This window comes from Pungitius pungitius, chromosome 8, assembly GCF_949316345.1.
Source record: "Pungitius pungitius chromosome 8, fPunPun2.1, whole genome shotgun sequence".
Classification (NCBI taxonomy): domain Eukaryota; kingdom Metazoa; phylum Chordata; class Actinopteri; order Perciformes; family Gasterosteidae; genus Pungitius; species Pungitius pungitius.
This window is the reverse complement of record NC_084907.1, coordinates 17,464,819-17,480,062: the sequence shown is the minus strand read 5'-3', so window position 1 is coordinate 17,480,062 and position 15,244 is coordinate 17,464,819. Positions and strand designations below refer to the sequence as shown.

The following is a 15,244-nucleotide window of genomic DNA, read 5'->3' as shown; positions in this document are numbered from 1 at the left end:
TGTGACTCTCCCGTCACCGCTGTGTATTCCCTCCGTTTTCTGGGCTCCATCATCACCCAGGACCTCAAGTGGCAGCTGAACATGAGCTCCATCACCAAGAAGGCCCAGCAGAGGCTGTTCTTCCTGAGGCAGCTGAAGAAATTCAACCTGCCAAAGACGATGATGGTGCACTTCTACGCGGCCATCATTGAGTCCATCCTCTGCTCCTCCATCACCATCTAGTAGGCTGCAGCCACAGCCAGGGACAAGGGCGGGCTGCAGTGTGTCATCCGCTCTGCGGAGAGGGGAGATCTGCCGTCTCTCCGGGAGATTGTTGTCGACCCCCCTTACCCCGGACAAAACCTGTTTGTGCCATCAGGCAGGGTGCTGAGGTCCATCAGGACTAAAACCTCCCGTCACACAAACACTTTCTTCCCGTTGGCAGTCGGGCTCATCATCAGAGCGCGGGCTCCCCCCCTGACTGACTCTGACATCCCACCGGTCACTCCCTTCACACTCCACATGCACATACACTTGTCATTTTCACTTGTCACTTTCTGTTTGCTGGTGCACTTTTTAAAAAAAAGTTTAAAACTTTTAAAACTTGTATTGTTTGATGTCTACCTCTGAACCCTGTTTTAGGAACCAAGGACACTTACCGCCACAAAGCCCTGCAGTTACAACCCTGATGCTCTGGGGGCAACAGAGCGCTGCAACTTCCGGCAAACAGCCACCAACGAAGAAGTAAACCGGCGCTGATTTTGAACTTTTAAGAAGAATGTGCAAACTTTATAAAATAGGTGTGGCTCTACCGTAGCTGGTGTGGGAATGAACTGAACGCTATATAGCGTTACGTGAACCTTCACCTTAAACACTGGACGTTGTAACAGTGCGCCTCAGCCACACCACCACAGGAAAAAACATTACACAAGTAAGTGTTTTATATTTTGATCAACGCTGGTAAAGTTAGCCGGCGTTAAGTCAACACAAACATGCTAATGTTAGCATGACACTAGCATCATTATAAGTGCAGTTACGTTAACTGAGCTGTCATAAAAAAGTGCCATTGTTTTTCTTTAGTGCTGCAGCTAATGTAACGTTAGACCTATTGTTAGATTGGAGGTATACTGTTAGATAATGATATGTTATGTTAGTAGCACTAGCTAACGGGCTAAAACGTAGGGTAGCCTTCTCAAGCATTGTTTTCTAACCCTGCCATTCCCTAGGAGCTTCATGCTGTAACACACGATGGAGTCGTCCGTGGTGAACCTGTACAACCAGTTCCAGAGCCTGAGAGCCCAGGTGGACGGTCTGAATGAGGGCATTGAACCACGTAAGTTATTTACTAACGTTAAACTTCGTTTCGGTGTTTGCCACAACCCCGACTCCTTGAATGTCTTTCCAACTTTACCAAACTCATCTCTAGAAGGCTGTCCGAGTTTCAGTAAGTGTGTAACGTGTGTGTAGTTACGCCAGTCTGCTGTGGCATGGTTGTACATTATTGGCGGTAACAGCCACAGGGCGATGAATGCAGGAGCGTTACGGAGTGCAGAGTATTTGCTTTGGTAACTTCGGGACAGCAGGGCTGGTGCACCACATGACGCAAATGGGGGTTGGAATGGCTATTGGAGTGTAGTAAACATTTCCATCTCAATAGCCCAGATAATGCAATACATTTCCATTCTCCCTAGCAGTAAAGCACTGTCACGCATTTGTTCACTCCACTGCAGAGTCCTTTGTACTCTATCTTGAGGTATTTAACACCAACTTTACCACTGCAAAGGCCTTTTGGAGGCCCGATACATACAGCCACCACAGAAAAAAACGTATGTTTTGAAAAGCAGCAATGCAACAATCTCTTCTATCTTCTTTTTCAGAGTTCCTCCAGATGGCTATTCACTTTGAGGAGTGCCGAAAGAAGTGGTTGAGAGCAGGCGAGGAGCTGGTTTCCTGCAGAGAAGTGTTGTCGAAAGCAGAGACAGAGAGGGGAGCCCTGGAGGTCAAGCTGAAGCATGCTCGCAACCAAGTGGATGTGGAGATTCGCCGGCGGCAGAAGGCAGAGGCAGTTCACGAGAAGCTGGTTGGGGCAACACTTATTTAGGAGTCTTGTATATCTCGTCGGGGTTGAATAAGGTGTACAAATGAAAATGTGATCTGCTGGCAACAAACTGGATGAAGATCTCTGTCACAAGAAGGTGGTCACTTAAAACACATGTGTTATGGTTTTAACAGGAACGCCAGCTACAGCTGATCAGGGACCTGCTGATATCTGAGAACAACGGTAGCAGTGTCCACCTGAGTGAGGAGCAGCGCTCCGCCCTGGCCTTCCTCAGTGCCCATTCACAGGCAGCACAAGCTGCTGTGAGCAACGTCAACACCAGTCGAAGGTCAGATCCTCCTTCTCTGTAACAGCCACTGATCAGACCATTATAGCAAGTGTTCATCTGACCAGTGTCCCATTCTTTTCACATTGAAAAAGGTCCCTTTACAAGCACACTTTAGGAAATTAGTGATGGCACTGCCTGTCATTAACTGTATGAAAGGTACTTTAGACCAGAAGATTAAGTGCTCACATTACTCTTATTTCCCAGGTTAACTACCATTGATGAATCAGCTTCTTTGCTGTCAGACATCAGCTATGACCAAACGGACGACTCTCTGGTATTTTGACCGTTCTTAAAAGTGTTGCTGTATCTTTTAGGGGAAGTGCCAATTTCAGATACAACACCATACATTTAGTCAAGGTCATTAAGTGCTATGGTTTATGTGTCGTACTAACCTCTAGGACTGGGATACTTCTGCGATGAGGACTGTGAGACTACGGAAGCGCCAAAAACGAGTGAGTTGTGTTTTTAAATCATGTGTATAGAGCTGGTGTCTCCTTGAGTTCATTAATGTTGAACAAATTATGTGGATTTGTTTCAGGCTAGGTGTGAATACAGTGTGTGGTTTTGATTCATGCAGTTTCTACATATTAGCAGAACTCTGTTCTTTGGTGCACAGCCTTCAGTGGCTAATCCATAAACGTTTCCTGATTCCTGATAAACGTGTTTTTGTAACTGTACATGTTTATTCTGCAGCGTTCCTCCAGAAAACTATCTGAGGTTCCTCCACAGGCAATGAAAAAACCTCGCTCCACTGGGCGAACAGCAGAAAGGGTAATGCTGACTAATGCTTCTAAATGTGCTGTATATAACACTACAATTGACAAGAAGTTTTCTGTAAAACAGCTTTTTTATCAAAATGACAACCTAAATGGCTTTCAAGTGAAAGTAACCCTCTATATTTTTTCCAAAGCAATTAATATATTTTTTCAATTATTAATGACATTTTTTATAAATTATTCAGATGAATGAGTCTATAGTGGCAAAGACCACAATCACTGTCCCGGGGAATGGTGGCGTCGTCGAGGCGGTCTCCACCATTGAAACGGTTCCTTACCGGACGCGCAGCAGAAAGAACGGTGAGAATTTTGTAGATCTTCTGTATGTTCTCTTTTAACTAAGCCTTTTGAACCCAAAAACACACAAATTAATTTGACTTATTGCTTGAACCGTTTTGCTGATGTTACCAACATGTGATTGCGCCTACAGTTGCTCCAGCATGGGGTGATACAACCACTACTGACGATTGTGAGACGGCAAGTGAGGCTCGAAGCACACCAGTCCCCAATTTACCCGTCCAGCTCCAAACCCTCAGACCCAAAAGAGGAGGAAAGATGCACCAGTTCATTCCCAAAACAGTAAGATGTATACTCATTGTTGTGGCCGCAACAGCTTGATCACCATGGTTGAAGTACCCCTCCTTCACCTCGAGCTATGCGTCCTTTCACTAAACAAGGTGATCAAGTCTGAGTTCTGCCAACCATGTGGAAGAAGAACAAAGTTTGGAAAGATGTACCTTCGCTGCCAGGATTGTAAGGCGGTGACCCATCCAGAATGTCGTGCCAACTGTCCCCTGCCCTGTAATCCGCTAGTCGTTAGCACTCCCATTCCCAACACCGAGGTAAATACATGGAAAAAGGTTTCAAGTATTTTTCCCTTCTTGTCATTACAATAATGTTTTGGTTAATTGTAATTGTGTAATGTAATTATTGTGCAGAGCACCTTGGCTGACTTTGCTCCAGTCAGCTCCCCAAAGATCCCAGCATTCTTACTCTACTGTATTAAGGAGATTGAACACAGAGGCCTACATGAGGTGAGAGAATCTGATCCTTTTACCGTAGGCAATTACAATGGATAAGTTCTTTCTAATTAGTTATCTCATTCTGTGGCGTGTTATCACAAGCAGTCAGACAATGAAAGCTGGTTTTGTTTATCTTTCCCTGCCCCCAGGTCGGCCTGTACAGAGTCTCTGGCCAAGAGCGCATGGTAAAAGAGCTGAAGGAGAAGCTGATTAGAGGAAAGACTGTGCCTCCACTTCACAAAGTGGATGACATTAACGTTGTCGCCGGTGTCCTCAAAGACTTCCTCAGAAACCTCCCAGAGCCACTGCTCACCTTCCATCTCAACAAAGTGTTCATGGAAGCAGCAGGTGAGTCTTTGAGACGTAGAAAATTAGGGTTGGGTATCGTTTGAATTTGAGCGATTCCGATTCCGATACCGATTCCTTGTTTCGATTCCGGTTCCCAGCGATTCTCGATTCCGATTCTTTTAAGAGGCAGGGTCAAAAAAGTTTAAGTTTAAGATATTTTAAATGAGCTAGCTAACCAAGGGTCTTTCTGAAGGAAATAGTCTGACCTTCTCCATCAATATTAATTCTTTTTATTAACTTTACTATGAATTTCTAACAGGGCTGTTTTCAACTACAATATGAATATCAAACTATGAACTTGAATATTGTATAAACATTATAAATAACAGGGGTACACTTTCCTCCAGAGAGCTTTATTTTTGAAACCTCACAAAAACACATTTACTCGTGAGTGTGTGATACTGCAGGTACTTAAACGTTACCTTGCTCCCACTGATGGACGAACCCTTGGAATCAGAGGAGGAGGCAGCGCGTCAAACACGGGGCACACGGAGGGGGGGGGGGGCGCGCGCAACTCTCCCAACCCCAAGTCAGGGACACTTTCGCTGACGGGGGGCTGCTGGCGGTCGACGCGGGGAGTGCTAGTACAATCTTTTTTTTTCATTGCAGCGCCAGCCTCACGGCTCATTTTAACAGATAGGACCGCTCCGCTCGGGCCACCCGGCACCCGCGCGCGCACTGGTCTGATGCGTCACAACTTCACAACAACCGGGAGTTTCTTGCCGAGTTTTCGGTTTGTTTCGAGAAGTGTAACCACACTTTGGACCGCCGACGCACGCTATACATGTTCGATCGCGCTGTTATGCTAACACTTCCAGTGGACGCTTCTTCGTTGGTGTTCAGCGGTTTCTATTTCCGGTCGGCGCCGGCGGACTGAGAATCGAAACAAGGAATCGAATTTTAAACTTTTGAACGATACCGGGTAAATCGCAAAGCTAGTTTCGATTCCATTCGATTCTCGATTCTCGATACCCAACCCTATAGAAAATGGAAGCAAGTTGTTCACACAACATTACGTTGTATAACAACCAGCATTTGCATCAATTTAATGATTAACTGCTATTAAATTACCGTTGTTTTGTTTTTTGTAGAAATCCAGGATGAGGACAACAGTCTCGCCCTTCTTTATCAGACCGTCAGTGAGCTGCCTCAACCCAACCGAGACACTCTGGCCTGTCTTATGATCCATCTGAAGACGTAATTATATTTAACTAGCTCTATAAAGCCTTTTGTTTCATCCTGTTCATACTGCCATCTATTCTCCATCATTAAATCGTATTCGTCTAAACAACTACTTGTAAGCTAGAAGGACTTTAATCAAAATGTATGCAGTTTCATACACAGGCTTGTTGTAACCTACCTCTGCAGTACAGATCAACTCATTTTAGACAGCAACATTCTTTTTAAATCATTTTCTTATCCCAGTGTTTCTGAGTGTGTGGATACCAAGATGGATGTGAACAACCTGGCCAGAGTGTTTGGCCCTACTCTTGTGGGTCATGCTGTTCCCGACCCAGACCCTATGACCATCCTGCATGACACGAACCGACAACCACGGGTAGAGTGAATGACAATGGATCTGTGTGCTTTTGTTTACTTCAACATCTGTATTTCTATTTTGAATATTTGCAGTGGTTTGCTATTATTAAGATGTATTTATTTGTGTGTTTTTCAGGTTGTAGAGCGCTTGCTTAGTATTCCAGTAAACTACTGGGGCCAGTTTGCTTATCCAGATAATACAAGCATGGACAATGCTCACCACGCTGACACTCCGGACCACAATGGTAAATCAATGGAAAGGGGATTACAAAGGGTTTCTCAAAGTTTCTCAATATGTAGAAACTTGAATGTAAGACTGTTATATATCTTATGAGAAAGAACTGAAGCAAAGGAAATACAGGATAACGGATTTACTTTTGAGGATTGCAAATCTTAAATTGACAAAATCAACTGTGTTGAGTTGTGTTTTTCATTCATTTAACTATAGTGAGCATTTTGGGACCAGTGACCACTCCAGAGCACCAGAGGATGGCCAAAACACCCTCATCCGGCTCACTTACCCAGCGCATGAAGCAGACCCTCTCCAGCACCACAATGTAAGCTCAAATAAAGCTCCAGCTCCAGAGTGATGCAGTTGTAATCTTCGTTCCTGGCGCCCTTACTGTATACGTGGCAAAGATGTACGTGCGTTCATGGATAAGTGGGTCTTAAATTGAAGAGGGCTCAGGTGCATTGCTATCTTGAAGCAGCAGAGAGAGATTATGCCGTTGACCAACAAACATCTGGTCTAAAGTCAATGGAGTATTTGGCTGCTATTTAAAAGGGGCCCTTGGCTAGTTCACAGCTCTGCTCTTACACACACAGCTGTGCTTTCCTCCTCACTTGAATACGTTATCAGTGCCTCGGAATTGCAATCCAGTGATTGCTTTATAGGATTGTTTCTGATTAGTGGGATCCAAACATTTCCAAATTGTAACGATTTGATCTATTATTGCCAAAAAAAGACCTATCCAAAAATATTCTTCCATAGTCCATGTTTTAAGTGGGTGCAGGTGCACGTGGCAGCTTGATTTATCTTGTGCATACAACAGAAGTTGCAGGCTGGTGTAGTGACATAAATGCTCATCTCTTGTGGCCCCACATCAATTCTACGCTTTGAACTGCGTAACATTTAATTGAAGCAAACGGAGTTGTCCCCATATAAATATTATACTTTTTTAAACATCACCCTCAAAGTGAAATGGTAAATGGACATTTATATAGCGTGTGTATTCTTACGGCCACTTTCATCGCTTCACACCACGTCAACATACACCTATTCCACGCTGATGAAGAGGCCACTGGGCCAGCTACCCTGCTCTTCAGATTCTAATCTGATTTCGTACACCAATTTGGGAGCAATTTCAGGTTCAGTGTCTTCACCAAGTACACTTCAGCATGCAAACCTCATCACACCAGTTCTGCCTCTTGCGTTGGCAACATTTACTAATCTCTAAATGCTGCCGTCTGTCTCTTCCTATTTTCAGATTTGGGAGCAAGAGCAAAGCATCAGCTGCCTCTAACCGCCAGGGAAACTTCTTCGCCTCTCCACAGCTGAAGTAACGGTAGAGGATTAAAAAGAAATAGAGTTCACCCATATTGTATTTCTGGGTTACTTATTGCTATACCTGAAGCTATATTCACAAAATTATGTGTCAACCCTGCTGTGCATTCAAGCAGGTACAAATTTATTACGTTTTTTTTAATATTAGTCTTTCTAACCCGGTTTTTGGTTTTGCTTCTTAAAAAGAGATTACTGCATGATTGTTTCAGTTTGTTTTTATATCTTTGATTACTAATGATTTACTATTGACCAACACTGTGGTGACGTCTTTGTGATTGTAAGAAGTTTAAAGGCTTTGACAAGCAACCGTTTCTAAAACATTTGAGTAATTACATGCTCTAGTTTTGTGTTTAACAGATTGATTGTTCAGAAGCTATGCTTTCACATGTGATGGCCCGTCTTTGAACCTGTGGTTGTAACCACGGCGACGGAGGCGCTCGAACACACGTGAAATACGCGGTTTTATTTGACGAAGAGAAAACTCATTTAGTCATTGGCCAGTGTCTCTTTGTCTTGTGGTATTGGTTGCCTTGTCATTGTCATTGTCCTAAAACTGACACCTTTTGTTTTCATGAGCTAACAATAGTTTTATATTTATGTTTGTGTGCTATGATCTATATGAATCATGACAATTTTTATACTAAAAATACTGCTATGTAAACACTGATACTAAATGGGAACAATGTTGCATTTTGCACTGTGTAACAATCAGTCTAGAAAATGCACGTCACTAGAGGCTGCTGTTGCACCACTTTTGAAATGCAAGCCATGACCAATGAAGATGATCTACTGCGTATTATGCACACAACCAGTGAGTATTACTGACTCATTACAATCAACACATTATTGACAATACTGTAAGTAATTCCTTTGACCTACGATGGTTTGTTTCAGAAGATTTGTTTTTAACCACACGACAGAGGTCTGAGACGCATCTGTGTGGTCATCACAAAAATACAATCTGGAGCCTCTTTCATGTATTATTAAAATGGATTGGCACGCTCACTGACTATTTTTGATATTTAAGTCCAGGTTAACATTGTTGGACAGATCCCTCATCAGCAATGGACAAGATGTGACGTTTGCTCTGAGATTTCCTCTCTGCTGCTTGTAGAAGTATTCGTTACCTAGAGGAGAACTATTTATGTTGTCAAAGTGATCACGGTATTTAGTCATTAAAACCAAATATAACCATGCTTTGCCTGGGAGTAAAGAAATGTACCTTGTTGGTGATTATGGGATGTATAATTACAGGCACAACTACTGTTTGTTTTTTCACATTCTTGTACATTTATTCCATTATATGTTTGGTTCTATTTCTTTAAAGGAATATTGTACAACTGATAGTAGTTACCAAAGATTGGATAACTTTAATTTCTTTGTTTTAACAAATAAGATTCCGTAAAAATCCACGTACCAGCTAAAAATAAAATGTCAAACCCCGGTTCTTCTGTCTTGGTGGGTGTTGTTCATGCATGAGCTGGCCATGTGGGTCCCTGCGAGAGCATGTGAGGCGTAAGCATGTGATGTGCAGGTCTGTTATCAGCAGTTGAACCTCTTATACCTGAATGCAGATTATTGTTACTTAATTTGTTATGAGCAGGTTATTAATGTCTACTTCACTCAGTGTAAAAACCTACTCCTCTTCATCTCCCTGATGAAAAATTGAATGTTGGCCATTGGTATTGGAGATCTTTAGTAAAAGAGCAAAGCACTGGGTCGGGTATTCCACAGCTGATGTGGCACTGAATGATAACGTAATTTGGCTCATTGTTCCAATAGTCATTACAGCTATTTCCATAGTCTATTGGGCTGAGTGGGCAGGCGATGAGGGCCGACATTATTGTGAATTAAAGCAGGGACCATTTATGCTTTGTATAGTTATTCCATTAACGGTTACTTTGGAGAGTGCTAAGCCAGGCTGAACCCATTGACATACATTTTTGTGTGGCCTCATTCAATACGGAGCCACAACAGCACATGAGGCCTGTGGACATCGGAGTCCAGCTGTTTGGGAGAGAAATGAAAATACGGTGAGCAGAGTTCATCCATGTTTGTGTGGCTCTTCCTTTCTCTCTCTCACACACACACACACACACACACACACACACACACACACACACACACACACACACACACACACACACACACACACACACACACACACACACACACACACACACACACCAAGGGCCATGACCGACTGCAGAGAAAAACCTCGGAAAAATGTTAGAATTTCAAATCAACATTAATAGTTCATCAGCCCGAAATAAGGTCTCCCGTGTGTCGATCTGTCGTCTCATGGGGGGATTGTGTGTTTATTTATTCTGTATGGTGCAGCATACGCTCGGCGGCTACAGACATCAAACAGCTGGCTGTGTGCAGTGAGTCTCTGTAGCTCCGTATTCCAGCATACCCCAGTGTGCAGTGATGGAGCTCCACTCTGCTGTGGGACCGACGAGGGCCAAATGAGTAACTAGTCCAATTAAGAGCTCTTAAATAAATTACAATGTAAGCTGGTAAACACACAACAACAGCAGCACCATTTAATTCCTCTATTTACAGAGTGACCTACAGGCGGTGGAGCCAAAGGATATAACCATCTCTTGAAGCTCAATACAAGCAATACCTTATTAAATTCATAAGGTCTAGTTAAGTTATTGACTGACTGGAAATACAGGGCATACGCGTCGAGCGTTGTTTGCTCGAGGTCAATAATGTCAGCAGCTCAGAGATATCGACTCAATGACTGCCTGTCAAATCCAGCCACCTGATCAGGTATCTTATCAATAGTTTTTTGTTAAAGCAGAGATGCATGTTACCCAAATTTGACTATTTGTGCATGCACATTTACATATTTTGTCACTTGCTGGGGGGCATTTCTATGTTCCTGCTGTGCTGTTGTAGAATCTGCTTACTATTTTTGGAGGATTCAATGCTGGATTAAGCAAGGCATCATGCAGATTTGCTTTTGAAATCACATCAAAATGGGCAAGGGGGGGAAAGAGCAGTCTGTCAGGTTTAGAGAATATATGCAAATTCACAAACACAAGGACAGGGACCAACGTACCGCTTCCTTAGCGGGATAAGCATGTGCTTGAAAAGTGTCCCCCGGATTGGTTTCTGGCAGCGTTTATAGTGAATTATATGACAGATTGAGTGAGTAAATATGCTTTTCTTTTGATGAATTTAACGCACAACACTAATACACCAAACGGTTCTGCAGTAGGCCTGCGCAAGTCCTGAAAAATAGTCCGTGTCCAATTCCAGCTAAAGTCAGGGAGGTTTTTAACTGCAAATAATTGTATGGCTTGTTGGCCATCAGGGCTCCCGCTCTCTCAGTTTATCTCTTCTTCTTCTCTCTTTTTTTTCTCCTCTTTCCACCCCTCCTTTGAATCGAACCACCGTCTTAGCTGGCTAGCATGCATGGTCGATACCTTGTTACCACAGAGAAATCAATTATCTCGGCCAAGCAGCAGGGGAAAGAGGCAATAATGAAAGAAGGCTCCTCCTTCCCAGACAATGGCCATGGTCATTAAATATGAATTTATCATTGGCTGACGAGATTTATGGAGCGAGATGGGGTTCACGCTCTCTTTACAGCGCGCATAGGTTCAAAGTCTGGTTACAAATGAGCAAGTAAACTAAATGGGAAACAAGTTGTCGGGACTGAGTGGTTGTTTCAGCCTCTGTCTTATGGATGCAACCGACAAAGATGGGACAATAAACTAATCGGATGCCTTTAGATGAAAAGATTCTCTCCACATTTTATATCAACAGCTGCAACTTAAAATGGGGGAAACAAAACCCACCTCCGGCATCACCAGAGAGGGAAGAAAGAGGGAGGAGGAGTGAACTCGGAGGGGAGAAATGTGTAATCTGGGTTTGCTCTTAAGGCAGCAATAAATTCCATTTTAATGGGGCACCACAAGCAGTAGCAAGCACTCAGCAGTCTGTTGTGTTTGATGCCAAATTGTGCAGAATAAACAGATTTGCTGTGCAGCTGGTCCGAAACACACAGCCCCTCTCTCTCCCACTCTTTCTCACTCTCTATCTCTCGTTCTCTCTGATTTTTTCTCACTTGCTCTGTCTCTTACTCCGTCTCTCTTCTCGTCCCCCACAACACACACACACACACACACACACAATCGCCACATTCCCACACTGCCCCTCACTTGGACATATCAGACAAATCATCCGAAAACGATGTCATTTTTAGTTTTCGACTCATTTTTCCACTTAACCGAGTACTCATCTGCAGCGGTCAAACACAAAGTCAAGGCAGAATGTTGGTTTTAACAGAGAGAAGAGTGAGCCGCATGTCACTAATGAGCAACAACATGCCACATCTGGATCATTTCCTCCCGAAAAGCCTTTTTTACTCAGACACAGTAATTCTCCTGGACCATACTGTGGGCAATAGACCATAAGAAAGGGACGCAGCATCTCAAAGTAACATGTTTAACACTGTAGTACTAAAGTGATAAGTGCAACAGTACAAGGGCAATTACGACTTTATGTGAGGACAAGGGAAGTTCAGAGGGAAAAAATGGGTTCTTGGGGCATTCAAATGCAAATCAGGCCAGAAGTGTTTCCAAAGTATTAATAAGACAGAACCAAGGTTGTACTTGGGGCTCAATGTTCAGCATGCTAACAAGCTTACAATGACACGGCTAACATGTTAATGCGAGGCATGTAAAGATCTGTAGCCATCAGTTTCTTGCCGGCAGAATGACATTATGTCCATTATCCACATCGACACATCAATCATCATCGCACACATGCACACCATTGACTACTGCAATTGCTTCCATGTTGGATTTTATAAACCGAGCTCTGACATGTGGATGCACCCACACATACATACATACGCACACATGTAAAATACCTGTCGGCATGCAGCTGGCTGTTTGTGTGTGAGCACTCCAGCTTGGGGGCATCTGAATTCATGTAATTGAATGAGAATGTGTGTGCACAGGTGCATGATAGGGAATAGTTTGAGAGGGGATGTGTCCATGAATGGCTGAGTTTTATAGTGTATGTGTGCGGCGACCATGCGTGTGCCGGTATTTGCCTCAGACTTTGGGATTGTTTTTTTCTGCTTGGATGGACTGAGCTATAACTACTGTATATATGATGTGCTCATGTTCTCTAAACAAGAAGTCTTGTCTCTTACATTGTTTGTTTTCCCTTGTAGTATAGCACCACATCCCTGGCCCTACACATGTTTTGTGTTGCTGGTTAAAGTTGAATAATTGCAACGCTAGTGAAAGATTGGTAGTTGAATGGTTGTTAATCTGGGCCACCTCTCACAGCATCTTAATATGTAGCATCAGAAATAAAAAGATCATCTGCATGAATGAATCATTAAAAGAAACCTCTTAAACATTCAAGCTAGTATTGAAAACGTATTGTAAGTCGCTTTGGATGAAAGCGTCAGCTAAATGACATGTAAGGTAATGAAAGCTTCACAAAATTTAAATAGTTCTAGTAATCTTCCTTTCGGCCACTAGAGTGCACTGTTGCTCCCTGTGATCCACATCAGTGTCAATGTGCACGAACCAGCTAGATGCATCCATTCATTTCACCCATCTCCAAAACCCCATCGTTCCCCTTTCCCCTGTGGTTGGTAAGATATGGTCGTGGTACACTAGTGTCAGTTTTGGCATCATTTACACCACCAAGGCTTTAATTGGAAATGAGAAAACGTTTTGCAGCCTACTCAGGTGACATGTATTATTTCCCCTCTAGGGAAAATATTAAATTGGGTATTTCTGAATTACATGTTCATGTTTGCATTTGCATTCTGCTTATATATATATTCTGCATGTGTACAGTGATGCTTGTCACTAAACATTCGACATCCAACTCATCGTTATCCATTCTCTTGTAAACTTCTTGCTGAAAATCGAGTGCAAAGTGTGCTTGCAAATGTAAATTGTGAAAATTAGGGCTGTTTAAAATTAGGGCTGTTTAAAAAAATGAACTAATTATTCGCACATTTTGAAATTCATTAATCTTGATTGGCGATTAATGAATGTTGTTGTTGCTGTTACAATGTTGTTTTTAATAAATGTTTGTTTATAAGACTAAATCTTAAAAGTAATGAGTAATCACTTTAGAAAGCGTGTATTTTAGACACTGTTGTTTGATTGTAATTTTATTTTAAACACAACACTACACACATTTGATCATCTTGGAGGCAGAATTCCACCTGGTGGAACATGTTGAACTATCGACTATGTCCTCGTGCACTTTGCTCTCAACTCTCCATCATTTAACGGCTGTGTTTGAAGTGCCAACAATCTGCCCACATTTATCCAGGACGGTCTTTTAGGGACACAGTGGTGGTCCTCTGTGTGCTGGGTGGGGTAACGTTAGATGTTGAGATGGAACTAGCCTAGCAGCTAGCTTAGCATAGCAGCTAGCTTAGCCTATATTTAAGCACTCGCCCCCGTTCTGTTTGACATGTGGAGGAGTTCCTCTGCACGCTTCTTCGCTGTGTGTCACACCTCTGTTTGTTTTACTTCCAATGCAAAAAGCTCTCCTCATCTTAATGTAACTGACTGCAGCTAGCGGCCGTTTGGTTTCTACGTTAAAATATTTTGTTGCATTACTTCAGTCACATTACAGTTTTTTCTGAATGCTTGAACCCTAACCGGGATTGTAATAGCACTATTTCTAAAACTTTTAATACTTATAGCAAAACCAATCACTGAGTTTGCAAAAGTAAAAGCACAAACACTGCTCTGCACTCAGTTTGCAATTTTGTAACACACACTTTGCAAAACTGTAGGTACCAGAGCTCTTTTTTGTGGAACTGTAAACACAAATTTTCCAAATGATCAACACACTCCTAGCAAAACTATGTGTGTCTATTATTTACACTATTTTGCCAACTTTCTGGCACACTATTGGATATGAAAACTGTTTTAGATCATTAGTTCACTTTGCAATCATCCTGAGCTCTATAAATAAGCCACAGTTCACCATCATGCACAAACGTGTTTGTGGATTTTGAAAAATGTGATGATTGAATGCATTTGATCTGAAAGCAATGAAGAGTTTTGAAAATGGGGTTTGAGTATTGAACATTGTCAGCATTTGAAAAAAACTGTAAATGTTGTGAACATCTCATCATCGCAGGAAGCCCAATCTGCACCACTCAGTTGCTTCAACAAATTTACGTACAAATCTTCCTTGCAAAACAACAGGTGAGATGATACACATTACAGAACATTTTACAGTACTGTAATTGTTGTGTTTTAGGATCCATAGGTTTCCTTAGAGAGGAGGCTGAAACTTTTCAGATGTGCAGGAAAACTGCACATTATTTCAGTCTTGTTACGTACATATGCTTTAGTACATTCAATAAATTTAAAATCTGTTATTCTATAATGAAATAATGTTTGTATGCAAAAATGCATTCAAACTTGCTAGTGTTTTCTAGGTCAGTGTGTAATGAGTGACATGCATGCAAAATTAATCTTGATAATGCAGACTGTGTGAAGAGTTTTGAAAGTGTGGTTTCAGTATTGAACGATGCTTGCAAAAAACTGTAAATGTCATTGGTGGTGTGTTCTTTTTGGGGTTTCCTCAAACTAACCAACTTCCTTCGTTTTGAAAGTC

General features: G+C 42.4%; 1 protein-coding gene across 1 annotated transcript; it reads left to right on the top strand.

Annotated features, from left to right (window-relative positions):
* Nucleotides 1–739: 739 nt before the first annotated feature.
* Nucleotides 740–9,061, top strand: LOC119194307 (rac GTPase-activating protein 1-like). The gene is made up of 17 exons (XM_037448543.2): nucleotides 740–910; nucleotides 1,206–1,312; nucleotides 1,857–2,059; nucleotides 2,212–2,366; nucleotides 2,571–2,640; nucleotides 2,765–2,818; nucleotides 3,060–3,137; nucleotides 3,328–3,442; nucleotides 3,573–3,721; nucleotides 3,820–3,984; nucleotides 4,081–4,176; nucleotides 4,314–4,512; nucleotides 5,604–5,709; nucleotides 5,938–6,070; nucleotides 6,188–6,296; nucleotides 6,500–6,608; nucleotides 7,539–9,061. The coding sequence occupies exons 2-17, from the start codon at nucleotides 1,228–1,230 to the stop codon at nucleotides 7,612–7,614; spliced, it is 1,902 nt and encodes a 633-aa protein (XP_037304440.2). The 5' UTR covers nucleotides 740–910; nucleotides 1,206–1,227; the 3' UTR covers nucleotides 7,615–9,061.
* Nucleotides 9,062–15,244: the final 6,183 nt, after the last annotated feature.